The 24,091-nt window shown below is 43.3% G+C and overlaps 1 protein-coding gene across 2 annotated transcripts in view; it reads right to left on the bottom strand.

Annotated features, from left to right (window-relative positions):
* Positions 1-3,796: 3,796 nt before the first annotated feature.
* TFCP2L1 (transcription factor CP2 like 1) overlaps positions 3,797-24,091 on the bottom strand; it is a 105,895-nt gene continuing 85,600 nt past the window's right edge. For both annotated transcript variants that reach the window (XM_078682068.1, XM_078682069.1), the window contains 2 exons: positions 23,321-23,372; positions 3,797-4,976 (listed from right to left, as the gene is read on the bottom strand). In XM_078682068.1, coding sequence (XP_078538194.1) covers positions 4,939-4,976; positions 23,321-23,372 — 90 coding nt within the window. In that variant the 3' untranslated portion in view covers positions 3,797-4,938. The remainder of the gene's footprint in view (positions 4,977-23,320; positions 23,373-24,091) is intronic.

Below are 24,091 nucleotides of genomic sequence, written 5' to 3'. Positions count from 1 at the left end.
GCATTTATTTTAACTACACCTTGTTTCTCCCATTAGAACCAACAACACCAGACCCCCCCAATACTGCTGAAATGAACCCAGCGGAAAGTATTTGGAACTTGTCTATTAGATTTGTCATCACAGAGATTACTGTATATCAAGTGCTGTTCAAACACTGGTGCATTCTACCAATCTCGGACAAATAGTTGAAAAAAGTTTCACAACCAACACTCCAAGAGTTTGACCACCTGACATAGATATGAATCAAATTTGAGGGGGGGTCTACTGTAATATACACTAAGATTTCTCTAACACATAAGACAATAGGATTGTCTCTACTCAGTAGAAGTGCTGGCTCTGAAAGCAGTAAGGCAACAGATTGCGAGAGCTTTACATGTCCATGTGGCAGAACCAGATTTCACACAGGCACAGTTAGGAGCCACTGCATTAGCGGTGTGCACAATCATCTGGAGAGCAAACGAGTTGGCAACTATCCTATTATTGTTGAAACTAAAATTATCCTTGTCAAAATAATAGTTAGAGGTATTGGGGATTTAACAGATTTCAACTTACTACAAGGCCCACAATCCCACTGAAAGCATAAAAGAGAAATGCAATCATGGAAGCTCACATTGGTAGGGACTGTCAACTTACCATTTTCACTAGCAGAAACCTACTGTGTTCCCTGACTTTCCAGTTCATTGTTTTCATACTAACACTGGACCACAGTACAATGTTTTTCCGGCTGATGGTTGAGGCATAGTTGTGACTTATTGATAGCATTCCAGGAGTAAGGCACCAACTCAGGGCAAAGCTTTATAAGTAGGGCCTATACTTATTCTATTAGGTGTTGGGCATTGCACTGTTGAACCTGAAAATGACAGGGGAAGCCAGAAACTCTAATCAGGTGGCAAAATTGCAAAAGAGTCACTTTTACAAAGCTGAAGTAGCCTCAGATGAGAAAATAGCCAAAGAGGCTGTTAAGATCCACAAAATTTTCATTGATCGATTTTGGTCTACATTTTTAGTGCCCCAGCATGTACAAATGAGGTGCACTGCAAGGAAAGTCAAGCAAAAGTAGGGTTGTGCACTGGCTTCCTGTGTGCATTTTGCCCACACTGGCCTCCAGCATATGAGCAATTGAATCACTGTGCAAATCAAACATTAAAAAAAAAAAATCTATCTTCTGTATTGCAGGAGACGACCCTATTACAGCTACAAGATAAACAAAATATATCCTGAGCTGGCCAAAAGTACATAAATACAAGTAAACAAATTCCAAAAGATGAGTGATCTTCATATCTTCCTTTATTAATGCTGTTTTAAAACACACTAGCCGCCAACACGTGTTTCGTCTTGGCGAAGTTAACCATAGACTTCAGGGCTAGAATATTATAATATACATAATCAAAAACTACAAAGGTCATAAAATACAATACATTATACTCACTAACAATCAGCTAATACACACCTCCATTGTGCCCTATTTTTAATTACATAGTGGCTGAATGCACATACAACAAACCCCCTAGTCAATTATCTTTTTATACTATAGCAAACAGAATATTAACACACCAAAAGCCTACAGGAACACAAGTAAAATCTCCCCTCTTATATAAACAAAGAGTAGTAAAGTTTAAGCAATAGACACATAATCAATGCTTAGTATTGCCACCTATTTACCATGCTTATCAAACATAGTAAACTAATTCTGTGATAGTCATTAGTTCCAAGAAGGAGAAAAACAAACATGAAATAGTCCACTCTGTCTCAAACCCATACAGGAAACACCATAAGTGATTAAAATATATATAATTGTGAAGACCACACACAATACCAAAGTATATAGCCATATTCATAAAAGTGTCGCGACAAATCGCAGGAAACAGTTAGCCCAGAGATAAATGTGCAGACAGATTGTAACCCCAGAGAGTCTTTACTGCTCCTAATAAGATAGTATACTCACCTATAGCTAGAATCAAATAAAGCTCTCCAGCCTCCGAAAAACGAGCGAGTGGCTCTCAGTACATCTAGTGATTATCAGATACATGTCTAAATTGGATATATCGACTGGTCTTTTTCTTATGTTATTTCTTTTGATTATAGATTATCTTTTAAATGTTCTCGTGAATTATGGAGAGCTTTATTTGATTCTAGCTATAGGTGAGTATACTTTCTTATTAGGAGCAGTAAAAAGACTCTGGGGTTACAATCTGTCTGCACATTTATCTCTGGGCTAACTGTCTCCTGCGATTTGTCGCAACACTTTTATGAATATGGCTATATACTTTGGTCTTGTGTGTGGTCTTCTCAGTTATATTTTTTATATTTTAATCACTCATGGTGTTTCCTGCATGGGTTTGAGACACAGAGTGGACCATTTCATGTTTGGTTTTCTCCTTCTTGGAACTAATGACTATCACGGAAATAGTTTACTATGTTTGATAAGCATGGTAAATAAGTGGCAATACTAAGCATTGATTATGTGTCTATTGCTTAAACTTTACTACTCTTTGTTTATATAAGAGGGGAGATTTTACTTGTGTTCCTGTAGGCTTTTGGCGTGTTAATATTCTGTTTGCTATAGTATAAAAAGATAATTGACTAGGGGGTTTGTTGTATGTGCATTCAGCCACTATGTAATTAACAATAGGGCACAATGGAGGTGTGTATTAGCTGATGGTTAGTGAGTATATTGTATTGTATGACCTTTGTAGTTTTTGATTATGTAGATAATAATATTCTAGCCCTGACGAAGTCTATGGTTAACTACACCAAGACTAAACACGTGTTGGCGGCTAGTGTGTTTTATGAAGAAAAACAGCATTAATAAAGGAAGATATGAAGATCACTCATCTTTTGGAATTTGTTTACTTGTGTGTATGTACTTTTGTCCAGCTCAGGATATATTTTGTTTATCTTCTATATGTGGCTTTGTCTGAACATTACCCATTTGGGTTGATGGTGGGTGACCGCAACCTTATTCTTTGAGCTTCTGATTTTCAGTCTAACTATTGTCATACCCCAGCGCAATTAACACTCACTCACCTGGTCTATTGTAACTATTACAGCTACAACACCACAGAATTACTATCTGATGTAATACAAAAGATAGGTATTTTGGCATGTCTTTCTGGGGACAGACATACTAGGTAGGACTAGATCTTGCAGTTCTAAAGATATATGGTCTATCAGTCAGGTTTGGCAGTTGATGCACAGTGCAGGTGGCAGGAGGCATAACTGGAGAGACAGGAAAGCTATGCACAGTGTGCAGAATGAAGCCTGCACAAATCTGAAGTTGTTTTACATTTGATAAAGAAATATTTCATGAAGTTCACATTTTTTCTTTTTGAATAAAAAGAAGTATGATGATTTTTCCAGCCAAACCTTCACAAAAATTTGGAAGGCACGGAAACAAAATCACTGTTGAGTCGAATAACTTTGCCTGGGCATAACTAAAGCCAGTTCACTAATCTAGTTCACATTTAGTCAAATTATACACAAAAAGCCACCATAACAGTAACGAGCAATTGCATAATTCCATGGGAGCCAGATGTACCACGAAAGAACCACATAGAATAGAAAACAAAAGAAAACAGGAAGGAATGGAATACTAGCTACCACAAAAGCACGCCTAGAGCACCCAATAGTAGAAAGCACTTTTGATAAGTCAGACAAAAGCATGTTCTGCATTAGTGCAAAAGTGCTCTATTGCCATCCATTACTATAAAGGGGCCATGCAGGACAGGAAAAAATAACGTTTGTTATACCCATTTGACAACACTCAATGGGTAATCCAGAATGTTCTGTTTGAGTATTTCTTATTGGGTGATGAGACCAGATTTATTCAGAGTCGACGCATTGTACAGCCCAAGCCAGAAATAGCACTGCCTAGGGCTAGCAGTACGACTCTCTACTTAATGCCCCAACAGGTATCAATCAAGCATGCAATGGCAGTCAGCATTACATACAAGCAACATCAGCAAATCGTTCTTAAACAGTAATGAGAACCAAGGTACACAAGTAAAAATAGGCAAAATGGCAATATAAGGAAAAGTAGTGTTGATGCTAGATGTACCTGCAAAAATGTATACATTGTTTTCTAGAACAAAGCAATGCACAATACAATCAATTTCCTAATCGGCTTCAATTACTTTACAACAATACATGTTTTCAAAGTTAGAGTAAAGCAAGATTTTAACATTGTGTATACACACTATTTAAATGCCACCAATCACCGCATCTGTTACAATACCATAAAAGACAAACCGGTGGCGTACTTTGTAAACTAGCCAAAAGTGGCATAGTTGTCACTTTCCTATCATTTCACTAAACCGTTCACAGACCCTTCTTTGTTACAAGACTTCTACAAAAAAAATAGTGCCAGCGGAAAAAATAATAAACACTTGTAGAACATTGGAGCCATTTTAATATAAAAGTAAAAAAAAATGTATGGCAACATTAAAAGGGAGCAAAATAAGCAGGAGACATTTACAGAGATTCAGTGCCTATATTTCTATCCAACCAAAACCACTGTTCTGCATGAACGGGCAGTATTTGCAGATTTTTCTTTAAAATAAAACAAACACTAATTGGGCGAAACGTTTAAACTGGTGAAATGGTGTTATTAAAAAAAGTAAGGCCACATATCATTTCTGCCAAGCTAGTCAGATCTTACTTGCTATAAATACCAAATTATATATATCATCCTGCCCTCCAAGAAACTACAAATCCAAGTTCTTGCTTTTTATCCCTTTTTCGGGTGTTGTCCCTTAACATTAAGGCACTTGTAAGTACAAAGCAGAACCACAGAAAACGCTGGAGCTTTTATTTTGATAAAGTAGGGTTTTCCTCACACCGATCTATTAATACTTGGTTTCTCGTTTCCAGTCTTGCAAGGTTGAGGTTATCCATCATCTGAGAATTCTTAATTTTCGCCAGGATCTCCAAATGAAGTCTTCATTTTAAAATGATATGGTAGCCATTGTTGCTTTCGGCTGCAAGAAAGCACATACAATATTCTGTAAAGTGGTGTAGGTGCATACTGCTCAAACATAAGGCACTTGCACATCATTAAAAGCACAGTAACAAAACAACTTCGGACAGGGATTTTACTTTGTAAACGGCACACATACTCAAACCGCAATGTACACACTACATGGTCTATGCTCTCAACAGCAATACAGTCATCTGGAAAAACACAACTGCCTTCAAAACATAGTCAGACACTGTCTTGGGGCTGGGCCCTTGAGTCGTGTGTAATTCAGTAACAGTGCATTGATCAGCTCTGGAGTTCTAGGCCAAGATTCCAGCAATCTGCCACCACATTCCCACCGTTCGGTGAGTGCTACTGAGCCTAGATTGCCGCATGCAGGTCTAGGTTCAGGCATCTTTGACAAATCGGTGTAACAAACCATTCAGTGAAAGGCCAGTTTCAACCTACTCTTTCAAATCCTACCTCAATGTGTTACTTTTTAAAGCACCACCAAACCAAAAAAAAAAAAAAAAAAAGTAGACCCACTTCATTCTAGTTAAAAAAAAAATCTAACCATGCAGTATGTAGTAATAAAGGTTCAGATGCCATGGATTATATTATAGGTAGGATTAATAGATCACAGTTACAAGTAAATAGTAGCAGAATGATAGTTAAGCCCCACCAGGAACAACATCCTGCTGCTCAGTCCATCACCAACTGTCATGGCACTCTATCCCACAGTCTACATTCCAGAGGACCTCACACTCTGGCTGAGCAACAGGGACATGAACTCTGGGGAGAACGCATAGCAACCAAAGCAAGTCACAACACATCTTCCCCTCTTAAGGATACAATAGAACAACATGTTCCACAAATCAAAAGGACAAGAGGCCACACAATGCAAGAGTGCAGGTTACCCAAAAACTGGAACAACCACTCATTTCCCACATTACACAATAACACAGGACCAGCCTGTATCCTTCATGAAAACACTGAGACGGGTAACATTGAGCTAAAAATCACACTTCACAACAATGCAACTACATATCTACTCCTCCCCCAGCATCACAAACAGGACATGGGAGAGGTGGTACCTTGTGCTAAAACAATGCCTTTTTTCCCTTAAAGCCTCAGGAGGGGAGCAACTCCTTGGCTTAAAACACTGCCCTTAACCCCTTAGAAAGGGTAGAAAAAAAATCTGTCACAAGTCAGAACCAGAACATGGTCTCACCCTAGGACCCCCACACTAGAACCTTCACACCATGACCCAAATCAGTACATCGGCCAAACAGGCAACAAAACTTATGGCATACCTAACACACCCTTAAAGAACAAAAACACCAATGCAGCATATTATTAGCACACATACATAAAGTGGAAATGGCATTGGACAGTAGCCCCCAATAAAACTCAAGATCACCAGTGAGCGACCTCTCACCCCAAACTCCTCTTAGTACACATCTCATAAGAAATTGTCATTATTGTCCACCCTAAAAGAAAGAAAATCAAATAAAGTGGTCACCGTGGTCTGCGCCAAACATTTCCTGCCAAGTTCTGTTCTAACTCAAAATTTGCAACGTACTCCCAGTGTTGTCACAGCATGAGCCTTTGACAAATACGCTGGAATCTGCCTGGACACAGCATTATCAAGGTGTCCTTTAATTTCCACAAACCACGCCAAGAACTTCTCCGGTCCTACCTCACTTACTGCGTACTATGCACGCCCACTGCAGTTTTAGTGGCGGACACGGTTGGATCACTGCACAGCTTGATTCCAGACTCGCGCTGTTATGCAATGCTGCCTTCGTGCAACACAGCTATTTCCTGAAGCCGTTAGAGTTCTATTTTTTTCTTGCATGCAACGTTACAGCTCCAATACACACACAGCTCCCACCCAGTTCGCGGCTCCTCCGAAGTACAACACAGGTCAGAGTTGAAGACTTTGTGCCGTTTTGCGTCCGGTTCATTCTCTCTCCTCCTGCAGATGTGGAGTTCTGAGTGCAGGTTTCCCTCGCAGCTGGAAACCAAGAGAAGTGCTGATGACTTGCGCGTAACATTCCACATGGCCACTCCACCTACACGGTTCATGCTGCGCCCACTACGTTACAATGCTGAAGTAACCATGAGTTTAACTTAAACAGCGCTACTTACATTCATCATCTTGAAGTCTGTATATACTCACAGCTCGCTATGCAGTTGAACACCAATAAAGATCCACTTCAGCCCGAAACCGCTGATGCGGATTTTCTTCTGTCTGTTAACTGTTCGGTGGACACCTTCACAATCAGGCTGTCAGATGATTTGAGACCACGGTTTCTACAGAATACACACTGCTGGAACGTGTGCACATAGTTTGATGCAGTCATAATTTCATTCAGATGCACACCTGTTCAAATGTCCTGGATTGCAGGTGGTCTGGTGTAAATAGACACTGGTAGGACTGTGTCCAGGGCACATTAAATCTCACAAGCTTCAATTTCTTTTCGACCTTCATTTTGCTGTAGATACAATTTCTTTTAAGCTTTTTTAGTTCTTAGTTTCTTCTCAAATCTTCATAACCTTCTGGCACACATGGTTTCTTTTCCTAGATCTGCGACAGTGTTGTAATCAAGGTTCAAATGCTGTGGACTACATTATAGGTAGGTTTATTGGATCATAGTTACAAATAAGATGGATCAGCCCCACCAGGAGCAGCATCCTGCTGCTCAGCCTATCACAAACTGACACTATCCTACAAACAATCAACATGCCAGACAAGCTCACACTCTGGCTGAGCAGCAGGGGCATGGAACTCTGTTGAGGATGCATAGCAACCAAGCAAGTCACAACACAGTGCAAAGTACAAACACAAGAATGGTAAAATATCAACTTTTTAACACGTACGTACACGTACAGATCTTTCTTTTCTCTACTCCTGTTGCCTGATTTGAAGGCTCCTACCTTGACACGCAGCGGCCGGGCTTGGCTCCGCCAGAACTCGCAAGACAAACCGACCGGCCGGGCTTGGCTCCGCCGGCCGAACTACAGCCCCCAGCATCCCTAGGGGGGCTGCGGCGACGACGACAACCAGCGCGCCAGGCAGCGCATCATAAAGCGCCGGCAGGGGCAGAGTTCCCCGTCTTTCTTTTCTCTACTCCTGTTGCCTGATTTGAAGGCTCCTACCTTGACACGCAGCGGCCGGGCTTGGCTCCACCAGAACTCGCAAGACAAACCGACCGGCCGGGCTTGGCTCCGCCGGCCGGACTACAGCCCCCAGCATCCCTAGGGGGGCTGCGACGACAACAACAACCAGCGCGCCAGGCAGCGCATCATAAAGCGCCGGCAGGTCCCTCGTCGCGCGCGGGACGCGCCGGACGAAGCCCGGACTAAGGGCGGACAGTCTAAGACAGTCCGAGACTGTCAGAGGCTGGGCCAGATACTCTGCCTGTTTTGCTTCGTAAAGGTGAGACTCTTGTTTTCCTTGAGCTTCCATCAGCACTCTAACTACTATAGATACTGACGCACTTTGGTCTAAACGTTTTAAGGGATTGCGACACACGTTTTAGTATATCCACAAAGGTTATCTGGAAAGGGTATTGTCTACTGGTGCGTTATGTCTGCTAACAAGTCAACCTCGGCTAAAAATACAATGGACAACTTTCTAGTCCAGGTAGTTGCGAAAATCAACAGCGATAGGAGATCCTCACTTGGGTTGGGTGTATCCCCAAAATCATCGACACCAACTCTATTGGCATCAGACTTGACTGAATTTGCCCAGTTAGATAATAGTAGCAGCGCTGCTCCAATACCTGTTTTTGACGATAATGAGGATACTATTCAGACAAACCTCGTTGCGGAAGTCAGTGTAAATGCGGAGGAGGCTGACTTACTTCATATTGAGGAAAAAGTCCCCACCCCAGTACGACCGTCGCGCATCAATAGAGGTGCCAGAAAGGGTTTCCCTAAACGAGGAGGACTTCGATCAAGTCGGAAAAAGCCTGTTTCCCCTCCTAGTAACATTTTGGTGGAGGAAGATAGAGAAATTGAATCTTCATCTGTTACTCCAACTAATGAGCAACTTAAGACACTGTTGGGCATGATAGACACTAAGGTTAAAGGAATTGTAAAACCGTTGGTCGGTATGATAGAAAAGCTTACGAGTGAGGTTCACAGACTGGGGGGTTTACTTAATAAAGCATTAGCCGAGGTAGAAAAGCTGCCTGATGAAGTCGCTAATAGAGTTGAGCTAGGGATGTGTACCTCTACAACTGTGGGTGGTGAAGGGGCACTCCCTTTTTTGAATCAACTGACGGCTCCCCAAGTAGCAGCATTAGACAGTGTGCAGGGGGAAGTTGCCCCTCCAGCTGCATTTACAGTTCCAGAACCTATGAAGGGCTCAGTTGAACTTATAGTTGAGGCCTCTCCTCTAGTCCTTGTCCTAGCTAATGTCCCCAAACTGGGTCCAGAACAGAACGAGACCAGTTCATCCTTAATGTCTAATGCATTGCACTGGTTGACAGACAACATGGTGATAACTCCCTGGGGGAAGCAACAATTAGCAGAGGAACTAGTTATGGCCAGGAGGGTGGAGTGGATTGGAAACAGTATAAAAATTTCCGGGGGGACTGTGTTGTTTTGAACTTTTCAAACCCTGATGTTACATCTAATATACTGCCATATATCCTCCCGCCACAGCGTAGATCCACTGAAATTATCCCACTTACTTTGGATTTTTTTTACCATCGGAAAGGGGGGGGGTTCCGAATCGGTGTACGTTAAGGACAAAATGGAACGTTGTTACAAGAAAGGGGAGGAGGGTAGCCCAATCCAATGAGTGGGGATTAAATGTGGAGAATAGGTACTCAACCCTTTCTAATCTGAACGACTGCGATTGACTTCTTGGGGGCAAAAGTTCAGTATTATCAGGTATAACTGAGCAGACTTTATGTAAATTGCCCGTTCAGAATGATAATTGTTGTAGACATAGAACGATGGCTAAACCAGGGTTTATGCATGACAGGAAGGAACCTCAAATAAATAAGGCCCTACCTTTTAGACATTGTAATCCTGTAGTAGGCTCCTTGGCGGCAGGTAACGATAATGATGGTATAAGTGATTTAGCCCAACTAAGTTTAGTAGTGACAGCAGCAGGCGAACCTAGTTTAACGAATGTAATTTCTGAAGTGCCAGTCGGAGGGAGTATTGGGGGCGAATTTAATTTCTTGGAATTTGGCTGGGTCATCCTCCAAATTAGATAGTGGGGATTGGCTTAGCTTTGTTAGTTTATTTGATGTGTGCATATTCCAGGAGACTTGGGCATGTGAACCTGTTTTTATGATAGGATATCTGAATTTTTTTGTACCAGCGACAAAGGGTCCAAAAGGGAGACCAATGGGGGGGCCTTACAATCTGGGTCCGACAATCCCTCAAAATTGCAATTAAAAGTATAGGGACGAACCACAAAGATATCCAGTTGATTAGGATAACTAATGATACTGTAGGGTCACTTGACATTTAGAATATATATGCCAGAAGTGCTAAGGGTGGCCGATCTGATGTCCTAATTGCTTTAGATAATATCCATGAAACCTATTCCCATGACAATAGTACTGTTATAGCAGGCGACCTTAATCAGACGTTTGAGCCTCTGCTCACGGGTGAAGCTTTGCTTGGGGCAGAAGAGGACTCCCATTGGGATATCCCTGAGCTCCAGGTGAAGCCAGTCACGCGCTGGACAGAGGACATAATAGCCCTGAACACCATGTGTCTCGATAAAGGGATGAGAGCTTTAAATGGAAGAACACCACGGGATAAGAACGGCTCCATGACCTTTGATAATGGGAGACACAAAAGTCGCATAGACTATGTCATATGCAGCATGATTCTGTGGCCACTTATTAGTGATATGGAAGTTATTGAGACCCGAGAGTGATCACAACCCCTTATGCGTGGAGCATAAATGGTGGCCCGCTAGGACTAATTCGATCTGTCCGATTGCTTCTGTTCCACCTTTGACCATCCCAGCAAATAATATGCGCAGGCTCAAATGGGCAAGTATAGAGACAGATCTGCAGGCTATTAATGCTATTAATTATGATAGCGATGGAAGCAATTAATGCTTCCTCTTCTAACTTGGGGGATGTTGTCAACATCCATGATTCCCTCTTTGGCAAGATTAAAAAACATTTTTTTAAACCTGTTAAGCAAAACAGGGGAGTTGCCTATAAAGGTGCAAGATGGTACAACGCAGAATGTAGGACTGCACGACTCGTTCTGGGTCAAGCCATTAAAAGGAGGGAGCCTGTGACCATCTCCCTAGCAAGAAAGGGTTATAAAGCTTGCATAGTTAAAGCGAAGAGAGCTTGGGACGAGGAACACTGGTGCAAACTGAAAAAAGCTAGCGACAGAAAGGATACTAGAGTCTTTTGGAATATTGTAAAATGGGGTAGTGAGAGAGCACAGGAACCCCCCCCCCAACAACAACGTGCCACAAGGGGATTGGGTAGAATTTTTTAGGTCACAATATGCTCTTAATAATCAGTTTATAGGGGAGGACGAGTTTACTATGTCTTTTTCCAAAGAGAATTTTTTTACCTACAACGAAATCATGTCTGCTATTAATGTAGTGAACAGAGGGCGCGCTCCTGGGTTAGACGGCGTCCCTGCTGATATTTTTGTAAATGATAAAGGTAGATGGTGTAAATACATCCATTTACTTACTAATTTTATTGCTAAGGGAGCACAGGTTCCGGCATCATGGAGAGGTGCTGTGATTATTCCTGTGTTCAAAAAGGGGGACAGAGCTCAGCCAGGTAACTACAGGCCAATAAGCTTAATAGACACTGCAAAAAATTGTTGGTCGAGTAGTTGTAAATAGGCTCCTTGATTGGGCAGAGGATAATAACATTTTATCCCCCTATCAGGCAGGATTTAGAAAAGCAACAAGCACAGTAGACCAAGTGTTCCGTTTTCAATTGCTACAATGGAAAACTGTGGTGCTGGGTGGAGGCAGTCTTTATGTGGCATTTGTCGATCTGAGGGCTGCCTTCGACCTGGTGCCACGGGCCAAATTGTGGCAAGTCCTAAAGAGTTTGGGTGTACCCGAGGAATTACTTACCTTGATAATGCACCTCCATGAGTCCACTTACGCTAAAATTCAGTGGGGTGGCTATGGTATGGTCACAGATGACTTCTCTGTAGAGCGAGGTGTTCGACAAGGGTGCTCAATGGCTCCAACCTTGTTCACGTTGTTTATAAATGGTGTTGTCTCCCGTATGGTACCAGCTGCAGTATATGCTCCCTCCCTTTCAGGTCTAAAAATCCCAATATTGATGTTTGCGGATGACACGCTAATTTTATCTAAAACCCCTAGTGGTCTGCAGCGTGCTCTGTTAATTTTTGAAAATTTTTGTGGGGAACATGGACTAGAGGTAAACGCATCTAAAACTAAACTCATGATTTTTAAACCGCATCGTAGTTTTAAGTCAAATATTGTTATGAGTGGTAGGCCTCTGGAGGTTGTAAATTCATTTACTTATTTAGGTATCCATATTGCAGATAATAGGAGGAGTCAGCACAAACATTGCTACGCTGAGACACAAACAATTAGCAGGTGCCATCAATATAGAACACAAGAAGTCTTGACCAAACCTGTCAAGCCAGCTTTGCTGGTCTATGAAGCAAAGGCAATTGGGTCTGCACTCTATGGAGCGGAGATGTGGGGCTTTGAAAACTTGAATTCTTTGCAAATCTCAGAGAACAAATTTTTACGGCTACTCACTGGTACACCGAAAAGCACTCCGCTATTGCCCTTAACATACGATCTTGGTAGGAAACAAATTAAGGACTTGGCCAGTTTACGGCCCATTTTGTATTGGCGTAGACTGGACTACCCCCGAGTTCTTGCACTATGCGGAAGGCTTTAGCGACATTATAAAAGCGGATACCTTTCACAAAATTAGTTGGTTAAAATCATTGAAAACTATATTATACGAGCTTGGGTTAAGCTCGATTTGGCTAGATCCAGCTGGTGCTCTATTCCCAACTAAGTTGGTCCTAAAAAACATCTATTGGGAGAACGTTGCCAATAGGAGACTGAACCAATCTAGCATAGGGTCTATGTCTGAGTTTTCTTGAGGCTAAATTGTATCCCGTGTATGAGCTGTATTGGGATATTATTACAAAGCCAGGAGACAGAAAGCTCTTATTCCAACTGAGAGCTGGAGCCCTCCCATTAAAATCATTGACTGTTAAATGGGGTACAGGGGGGAGTGACGTGTGCCCAGCCTGTGGCATGGGTAAGGAAACACTTGGTCATTTCTTGTTTTCTTGTAAAGCCTACTGTATTCCAAGGCGTGTATGGTTAGCACCCATGTGCAGGAACCTTGGGACCACATGCAGTTCTGTTGCGCTTCGTATCATATGTTCAAGTTCATCTACATGGATAGTAATAGCCATAGCTAAATTTACAGGTTGGGCATGGGCGATAAGGCAAAGACTGTTAGTTAATTGACTATTTTCTGTTAGCAAAACTTCTTTCTAAGATCCTATTGTTGTTTCTCAAATTATTTTGTATGTAGATAGAGACTGCTAGTTGTTTAACTATTCTGTCTGCAATATTTTCACTCCTTATTATACGTTTAAGCCGACCTGTATGGATAGTAGTAGCAATAGATAAAAATATAGGTTGGACATTGGAGAAAATACAGAGACTGCTAGTTGGTTAACTATTCTCTGACTGCAAAATTTGTTTATGATTATTGCCATTACCGTATGTTTTGCATTTAGATAGAGACTGCTAGTTATTTAACTATTCTCTGTCTGTACTAATTGTTTTTATGATTGCCATCACTGCTTTTTGGACTCCTAATGGTTTTTATAATCTCAAGTCTTTTAAACTGTAATTATCTCTTTTTAACTATTCAATGAGCATTGTGAGAAATTTTATAATTATGTGTCTTTTATGAATTCACTAGTGCAGTGTCATTGTTATTGACTGTAAATTTTATTCTGTTTTAATAATTCTGTGTATATTCTGCTTTTATGAGTAATCACTCGAATAAAGCACTATTTGAATTGAATGGAATAGGGTTACGTTCCGTTAAAAATATTTGTACCGCGCACGTTCACCAACGGTTTCATGGCGCTCTTGACATAACGGCAGCTGGGGTGGAGGAGTTACTGAAATGCTGACTGAAACAAGTAGGTCTTTAACAGTCTGCGAAAGTGATCGTAGTTGGGACAGAGGCGGAGTGCAGTAGGAAGGGCGTTCCAGGTGGTGGGGGCCATGGCAGAGAAACTCAGACCACCATGCTTTTTGCGTCTGGTTTTGGGAATGACAAGGAGATTAAGAGTTGCAGAACGAAGGTCTCTGTGAGGAACATACCATGTCAGGCAGGAAGAAATGAATGCAGGGGCTAGGTCAGATAGGGCTTTGAAAGTAATGCAACCCAGTTTGAAGGTGCAGCGTTTAGTGATGGGGAGCCAGTGAAGGCTACGCAGAAGAGGGGTGACATGCTGATATTTTGGCTGGCGGAAAATCAAACGGGCTGCCTGGTTCTGGATAAGTTGTAACCGGTGGAGATGGATTGATGGAATTCCGGCATACAACGTGTTGGCATAGTCGAGTCTGGAAGTGATCAGTGCTAGGATGACTAGAGTTAGGGCATCTCTAGTGAGGAACCTGCTGATTTTACGAATCCGCCTTAGATGGAAGAAACAGGATGAGGTGACTGCGTTGATTTGAGGTCTCATAGAGAGGTCCTCAGAGATGACCACCCCCAGACACTTCACAGTGCTGACCGGGCTAGGTGGAATCCCCAGGGAAGAGAGCCAAAAGGTGGAATTCCACGGATTAGTGGAGCCCCCTACAAGTACCAGCTCCGTTTTTGTGGGGTTCAGTTTTAACTGACTGTGGAGCATCCACTCAGCGATGTTGAGCAAAGTGGTTTGAAAGTTGAAACGGGAGGAAGGAAGAGAGTCAATTGGGAAAATTAACTGAAGATAGTCTGCGTAGTTAAAAATAGTGACCGGAGAATTACAGAGGGAAACAAGAAGGGGCTGTAGGTACAAATTAAACAATAAGGGTGAGAGCGCGAGCCCTGAGGGACCCCGCAGGTGAGAGGCCAGTAGGGCGCAGAAAAGGTAGATAAGTGAACTGCTTGAGTCCGGTGGCTCAGAAAAGATCTGAGCCAGTCGAGGGCCACCCCCTGGATGCTGGCGTTGTTGACACGGTCGATCAAAATAGTGTGATCGACCGTGTCAAAAGCAGCCGACAGGTTCAAGAGGACAAGGGCCTGAGAGATGTTATTGTCGGCACCTTTCCTCAAGGCATCCATGACGGCCACTATGACCGCCTCGGTGGAGTGGAGGGGTCTGAAGCCAGCTTGTTGGGCATCCAGGAAGGAGGAATTCTCGATAAAGGTACTCAAGCAGCGGGTGACGTAAGTCTCCAGAATTTTGCCCAGATAGGGAAGGAGGGAAATGGGACGATAGTTACTTAGAATGGTAGGATCAGCATTAGTTTAAGGATGGGTATGACAGCTGCCTGTTTGAAAGAACGAGGGACCTCCCCAGTAGCAAGAGAGTTGTTGAGCAAGGCTAATGGGGGGCCAGGGCATGCCAGGAAAGCCTCTCTAAGGATCTGAGGGGGGCAGCAGTCATTAGGGGAACCTGAGCTAACCTTGAGAAGAAGCGAGGAGAATTCATTTTGAGAGATTGGTGGAAAGTGAGTCAACCGGCTAGGATTCATGGGGGGGAGAGGCAATGGAAGAGGTGATGAGGGGGGAGGGATGTTGTCTTTGATAGTGGTTATTTTGTCTATAAAGTAAGAATTCAGAGAATCGCACAAGATTTGGGTTGGTTGGGGAGTGATCCTGTCGGGCAGGGAAAGCTCATTGACGATAGAAAAAATGTCTTTGGCTTTGGTGTTAGAGTCCAAGATTTTTTGGGAAAAATAGGCTGTTTTGGCAGATAGAATAGCTTTTTTGTAGGTGTTCAGGGCATCTACATAAACCAGTTTAAGCTGAGGATCATAATTGCGTCTCCAACGGCGCTCTGCCTGCCGAAGAGCAAGTTTCTCAGCCTTAAGCTGCTCAGAAAACCACCGTTGAGCATCGTGGGGACGCTTAGCTTTAATGGTTTTGTAGGGAGCAACTTTGTCACAGGCAGATAACAGCCATTCTTCAAGGTGGGCAGCCTGGTCGGCGATCGTAGGTGCTGGAACGGAGGAAGCCAATAGAGTATGGAAATCGATTGTGTTGGCTTTCTTCCAATTGCGAGCAGATAAGTTATTAATAAGAGGAGGGGGGCGGGGAGTGTGAAGATGGAGAGAAAAGGAAATAGAATAATGGTCGGACCAAGAACAGGGAAGTACAAATGGAAGGGAGATATCAAGGTTGGATGTCCAAACTTGATCCAGAATATGACCTTTACAGTGAGTAGGGGTATTAATATGGTGGTGAAAATTCATGCCTGCTAACAGGTCAGTAAACTGAGCAGAGAGATGGCTTTCGCGGGTGTCAGATGGCCAGTAGTTGAAGTCTCCGATGATCATGATATTGGCATGATTGATCGAGAGCTGAGAGATGGATTCGCCGAAGAGTTGGGAAAAAAGAGGCATGTGATCAGGGGGCCTATAAACTAGGACACAGACAAATGAGGATTTGGGTGAGGAAAATTTGAGGGCGAGACAGTCAGTTTTGGGAATGGGGGTCGTCGTCAGCTCCGAAACTTTAAATTCAGAGCGGATAATGGCCGCCACCCCTCCACCGGTCTTGCCGACAGGACGGTTAGCTTGCATAATGTAGTAACCTACAGGGATAGCTGCGAGAATGTCAGGGCCAGAGTCCTCGGTTAGCCACGTCTCGGCTAAGAGGAGGATGTCAATAGTGCTACCATGCAATAGTTGGAAAACTTCGAGCTGGTGGCGAACTAAGGAGCGGGTATTTAAATACAACACCCTCAGAGGAGCAAGTGTTGGGAGCGTGGAGGTACAAGGGGTGGAAGAATGTTCAAGGGAGGAGGGTATTTCAAGGACAGGGATATTCGAGGGGACGAGAATACCGCATTGTTGGGCAGCCCTGGTAGCGCGACCAGTGATGGGCCCTGGGAGGTTGAGTTTATGAAGGTCAGTGGGGGAGTAAGAAAAAAAATGGGCATGACGGCGGGGCCCTGGGCCCGATCGGCCGCAGACGGGCTTGACTTGTGCGCGACTTTGGCGCGAAGTCGGCGCTCCCGCTGCGCTCGTCCGCTGCGCTTCCGCCATATTGCCATTTTATACTTATGAGAGGGAACACTAGACCGCTAACCTGCGGTGACTGGGTTCAGGGCGGAAGTGGTGTTGCAAGCAGGAAGTGTCGCTCCTCTGACTGACCCTCCGCGCAAACGGCACAGAGCCGGGACGGAACGGGGTCACGAGCGAGGCGAAGTACAGGTAGGAGTGAGCGTTACACAAAACAAAGTAAATTTAACAGAATGCTATTAAAATCAGCAATTAAAGTATTCAGCAGCCACAACAAGTATACATCCGCAGCCTAGCTCGCCGCGTTAGTCACTGGCCGGGTGCTGGGAGCGGGGATAAATACACGCAAGTTCAGCAACACTAGACCGCTAACCTGCGGTGACTGGGTGCAGGGCGGAAGTGGTGTTGCAAGCAGGAAGTGTCGCTCCTCTGACTGACCCTCCGCGCAAACGGCACAGAGCCGGGACGGAACGGGGTCACGAGCGAGGCGAAGTACAGGTAGGAGTGAGCGTTACACAAAACAAAGTAAATTTAACAGAATGCTATTAAAATCAGCAATAAAAGTATTCAGCAGCCACAACAAGTATACATCCGCAGCCTAGCTCGCCGCGTTAGGGTCAAAAATAGGTCCGGGTACCCTCAAAAAAGGCAGCCCACATTCACAGCCGTTCTCAAAACATTGGTTACTAAGGGGGGAGAACTGGTTTCTTTTGATACATTTTTTTAGACATACAGTCTATCTGCGCGACTTTGGCAAATTTAAATATATGTGCTTTATAAACGGAGACAAAGTTTCTTTCACCTAGTCACTTTCTTTCGGATAACTGTGCTTCTCCATCTTCAGCCACCTTAAGTTACTCTTTTTCAAGCCTTTCCTTTATCACGTCTTCAGGTTTCTGCATTCCTACTTGTTCAATCCAGTCTCTTTAAACCCTTTCCCCACTCCCATCTTTCCTGCTTTCTTCTTTGCTTCTTTCTTCTTGCCCATCCATTATCTCCTCTGCTCCTTTTCCCCAACCTGGTCAGCTCTTTTCCAGAGCTTTTTATCCTCTACTTCTCCCATCCTTTTTCCGGTCTTCCAGCATACTAGCTTCTCCATAAAATTATCCTGTTTACCTGTTACGTAATGTCACGCTTTCCGTCCAACCTAATGGGCATTTAACAATTGTTTGTATTCTATAAATCATCTCACTTATTCATATCATTGAGAGATTCGAGAAGCACTTGATGTCACTACCAGGCCCGCTCTACAATCACGCCCCCTAAACTTAGGTCCAGGTTGAAAAGTCCAAAGATTGTCTCACCTGGTTCTTCCTGCACAGGAGCAGCTCATTGATTTCCCTAGCGATATAACTTTTATTATGGGAAAACAAAAACACTCTAGCATTATTTAGCAATTTCTAGCCTTGCTACCTTGATGGTGTGCTGCTTTAAAGGGGATAGGGCATTAAATTTGTTACTAGGCATGCAGGAGCAGACTTCGCAGCCTCTTGCGGAAGGGAAAAGACATGTGGCAGCCTGGACAAATTGGCCTGTCAGCGTTGCATGTTGAGCAGAAATATTTAGTGGCCAAATAAGGACCTGCAGCAGTGATTCCAGGAAACGAGCAAAATTATGGCAGATGCAGAGTTTTGGGGTACTAGGCCACATTCGAATTCACAGCAACATAGATCTCCTGCCATTAGGTTCCATCCTAATTTTCCAGCCTTTTCAAGTCTCATGCCGACAATTTGACCCTAATACTGTTCGCAGTTTTACCACAAAATCCTAGTACTGTTGGCAGGTTACGTCATATATGACAGAATGTCAACTCAGAAACCACTGAGGATTAAGATTTTTAATCAGTTCGGACTGGCTTTTAACACTCATTTTGAAAAGCCACAATAGGCTTGATAGTTCCTACCTGTCAACTATGAGACAACTTTAACGTTCGTTCTGGACTGTTAAGGAAGAACCAGAAACTGAAGGACAATTCTGTTTTTGCCAAACTACAACCAAAACAGATTTTCTAGGGCAATGGCTTCTGACCTACACATCCTGCAGACCCCATCTCAGCAATACAATACCAATCTTTAAGGGGTCCTGAGTGTCCGATGAGAAGGCAATATCCCAGCAGCTTCTCAGGGCGGCCAGTGGTGTCAGGCTTGTTTCAAGATTTCACCCTGCCCTCTGCCGAGCTGACAGTGGCGGCACTAGGGTTGGTGTCACCCAGTGCGGTAACTCATGGTGTCACCCCATCACGACTTACCCCATGATGGACCTCCTCCGAGTCCGCCAGTGCCAAATAACGCTCTAGCACCAGGCCTAGAGTCAGGGTACCACGCGGGTGGATAGCGTCCAGACTTATTTTTCCGGGAGCTTGATAACTGGAGCAAATGGAGCCACACATTCACTCTTTGGCCTCTCTGGGGTGAGATCGGAGCTCATTCAGAACACTGCTCATTCGCTGGCTTCTCTGATGCAATAGCATCTAAGGGGTGAGCGAGGGGAGGCAATGAGTCTGAAGGTGCAAGCCACCTTTCATGACATCACTCCCCATCGTGACATCAGCGTCCCCCGCTTCTTTTTTTAGGACTTGTGCCTGGTCTAGCACAAAGCATAGCATGGCACAAAGAAGAAGAAAAAATTCCAGAGACTTAACACCTTTCATAGAAGGTCGACGTATCCGGTCAAACCACTATTGCTATGTTGCTACCCGTGATATTGCGTACATTTTTTAATTAATTCATTTCAGTTGGGTTTGAGCTCTGGGCTGCTGCACTGTGCTGGTGAGGCCCAGATTTTGATAGCCCACTTTCATTAGCCTTGTAATTGGCTGGACGGCAGCGCATGCCTCAGTGGTGGCTGATGATATTAAAGTGGCAGGGCGTAAAAAACTGTTTCCAAAGTTAAAAAAGGGAGCATGCATGCATTACTATTTTTTGTATACATGTTGCAAACTTACTCTCTGAAACGTTTTAATGGTTTCTTTTTACTGTCACTCTCCAAACATATATACTTAGCTCTGGTCGATTTTCGTTTATCCCCATTCCCCCAGACCTGTCTTCGGGTCTATAGCTACTGCATGTGTCCCCCTTGCCGGTCTGTATGTTTGCGCGCTTCCCTTCTTCCTTGGCTCACATCTTTATCCCTGCTTTTAATTTCTTTCTTCAAATTACTCATCCGTTTATTATTTACCTATCTGCCGCCACTCGGTCTGCTTCTCCATTGCTCCCTTGCTGCCACTATCCCCTCAAGTGCTAATTTCTTTCCTACAGTATGGTAGTCCCTCCTGCGTGGGGGATTTTGGGAGCTGCGGCTGCAGGGACTGCTTCCGGAGAGGGCGGGTTCAGATGCACTTCCCTTCCTCTCTGCAGCTACATAGGAAGATCTGCGGGGAAGGAAATCTGTTGTACACAGAACAAACAAAGGCTTTTGTAGGAGGTACAAATTTGGTTGACAGAGCACAACCTTACAAAGTCAGAGTTATTAGCTTTAGTGAGCTAAAGAGAAATATGAACACTATTAAAACAAGCTGTGTACAAAAACAGTGATTCTTTTATTTTCTTAAATTCTTCAATCTTGACACAGAGAACAAGAACAGAGACAGCCGACACGTGTTTCGTCTTTTGATGACTTTTTCAAGGCTAAAAGATCAGCGTTTATCGTCTGGGTCTGTGGCATATGTTCGTGGTCAAAAACATAGATCGCGTAAAATGGCCAAAGTTCTAGATGTGGTAAGGAGTCCCAAGGTTCAATACGAGTGAAGTTTAACACATCCGACGCATAAAGCACCTGTCCTGATGTGACGTTCAGAAAGATAAGCATTTACAATGCAACGGTCTCGCCTTTGCAAAAGTTAGAGCTATTGGCACTGTAAATGACAAGTTTTTTATTTATGTGTTGGTTTTGAAAACTGATAAATAAATGGCATTGTCATTTACAATGGCAATAGCTGAGCTGTAACCCTTATGCTCTCTGCCTCACACCCGCCTCTCTCATTTATTACGGCAGTAGTAAAGTTATTCTTACGACGTGATGGTCTTGTCCTTTGAATACTATTCAATCCCCTTCCACAGCCTCCCAACTTTTCACTTAGACATTAAGGGACTGATTACAACAGTTCATTATTGCATCATATAAAAGTAAGACAGCAAGGTACTTAGAATGCATCAGATCTGCAATTATTGCCTGTTGTGACCTTCTGGAGAACATCATGCAAAATGTGGTGCTTACCTTACTGTATGTCTCAGTAATATTGCCCCTTTTACTCCATGTTAAATTGCGGCTTGTTTAAACTGCCAAAATTTTAACAAAGCGAGTGATCTTTAACGCACCTGTTATTTCCAAGTGCAATAAAAATCGCATCACTTGTGTTTGCAATTTCCTACTCCAACAGATGTTTTTAACCTAATGTAATGGCTCACTTGTAAACAGGCCCTAAAAGTGCTTTAAGTATATTTCATTGCATGCTTAATTGCAAAATGTGAGCCCCTGCACATATGTCTTTTTTTTACTTAATACAAGCACTGTGTGCCAGCTACAACAGATTTATTGTGTTCTCTGAAACATGCTATTTCCAAAACATTGCCTTCTCGATCCTTGATGCTTCACTTAAGATGCCACCCTTGAACCTTCACACTTTCATGCCTTGGCACCGCACAGTAGGATGCCAAGGGGACGTGTACAGTGGAAAAACAACATACTGCAACCAGTATTACATGTTGAACAACAGAATGATGCTACTAATTACATTTTCTTAGGTGAAAATGGAGAGCTTGCCCTGTAACAAATCCAAAACCAAACATGTTTAGCACCCTCTCAGCCACTGGACAAGACACGAAGACTACATGTGATTTCTGTACTGGCTCTAGAGTCACTACTCTCCTCTCCCATCAAGATACAAACTGAAGGAAGCTGCTTGCACTACCAACTTCTCACCATACTGAATATAGAAAGTAGGCATGACAGGACCGGCTACTGCTTTACAAACACGCATTCCACCCAATACTTTTGTTTGGGCATTGAAAATAACACCCACATATTTCAGAATCCTGTCACTTTATTTTTTCCAATGTAACTTTATTCACTTTCTTCCATATTTAACAGCTGTTAGTAATACCTGACACCATCCTTTCCATGTCATGCAAATTCAAACAGTGGCAGCTGGCAGGGAACGGGAGGTGGAAAAAAAGCCTTTTTTAAAAGCACTTACCTTTTAAACGGCTGTTATTTCTCCGTCCTGTTGCCGCCCTTCACTGCGAGGTCAGCACCAGGAAGCACCTGGGCTTCCTATAACCAATCACAATGCAGCGATGTGATGGTCTGAGTGTAGTGGTTCAGTGCTCAGAAGGGGACAGGGAGCCTGTGCATGTTCCTCACTAGGATGTGCATTACAGCATGGTGGAGAAAATGCAAAGTGCGCATGACTGTTTAGCCTGCCTGAGACAAGAGTTTTTTTCTGCTCTGCGAGCAGTGGGGCGATGTTCCTCCGCCTTAGCGGAGGAGCCACCCCTGTATTCACAATGAAGAGATGCACGTTTTCCTATAGTGCTGTTTGTGGATGCATTTGCAGAACTGTTCTTCTCCATAGAGTAACAAAGCATTGGGTCTTCTCCTTATATGAAATTTGGAAGAGAGGAGCAAGGATAGAGAAAGATTGGGCAGTTGGGTTGAAAAAGCCCTAGAAGTTACAATGGGAAACTGAAATGACAGGATTACCATAGGGATCTGATTTGTAAACCACCCATTGCAAAAGTAAACTCGTTAGGTGTAGTATTCTCTTTAAATATGGAGAGCCAAGCAATCTGGGCAAGAGCCCCGTAGTTCTACATAAAAGCACCTCTAAACAAACAGAGCATTCCAATGCTGGAGACAACTGCCCAGACTGAGCCTAGGTCACTCAATCGAATTCAGGGACGTTTCTGGCAATTACATCGAAACATGCCATATTCCAAGTGATCCCTGCAAAGTCTAAGTCAGATATTTTACAGGGACCATATCGCTGGACGCTATTCACGCAATATCCAGTGCATAAGTGGAGCAGTTTTGCTATTACACAAGGTACCGTAGCACAATATAGAGATTGTAAACATAACCAAACTCTTTTCCACCAGGTCATTGGGTTTATTTCTAGAGACATGCCAGTAATTAATATTGGTAGCTACCTTTTAATGTGCTGATGGCAAAACAGGTTTCGTCTTGCAAGTTTTGCACCATCTGAAAGACAAAAAAAATATATAGTCAAGTATCAAGTGGCTACAGGTAGAAAACATTACTCCATACCTTGCCACAGTAGTGGCATATCAGGCCAGAATGGAAAGATAATTAGACAGCAAGGAAAAGGCGCAAGAGGGGGCTGGAACTCGGCACAGCTATTAAGTTTGTTTTGCAACTTTTTTTTGGCAGTGCCTATGAAAATCTTTTTTCTTAAATTGCAGTCCGAATTCTTACGTCGTCAATTTAAGTGTCATTAGGGGGAAAAAATCCCTTTACTTACAAACCTGAACAAGTGAACTCAGCAGGTCTTGTAGTTAAAATGGTTTGAAGCAGGTCAACACCAAGATGGAGATCTAGAGCTCCTTGACAACTCTACTTAGGAGCTGGTCTTGTAAAATACAATGCTCAGGGCTCCTCAAATTAATACTTATGTGGTGGTTACAGTGACTGCCTCTATTACGGCAAATACAGAATGAACAACATGAGGCATTTCATAGCTCATGCTTATGAAAAGTTGGTATATGAAACACCATCCCACCCACCCTTGTGACCGCGGCCAGGTGTTTGAATGTGGAGGGTTGGTGTTACACAGAATCCCATTCAGAAGCAGCATGGGTAATACAATGCTATGGTTGACTGTAGGCTCATTAGGAGCCTACAAAGGGTTACTATCGGTGGAGGAAGTCTTATGCAGTGATGCTGTTCTACTTCCTGGGCTC

Source organism: Lissotriton helveticus, chromosome 3_1, assembly GCF_964261635.1.
Source record: "Lissotriton helveticus chromosome 3_1, aLisHel1.1, whole genome shotgun sequence".
Lineage (NCBI taxonomy): Eukaryota > Metazoa > Chordata > Amphibia > Caudata > Salamandridae > Lissotriton > Lissotriton helveticus.
This window is presented reverse-complemented; position numbering and strand designations above follow the sequence as displayed.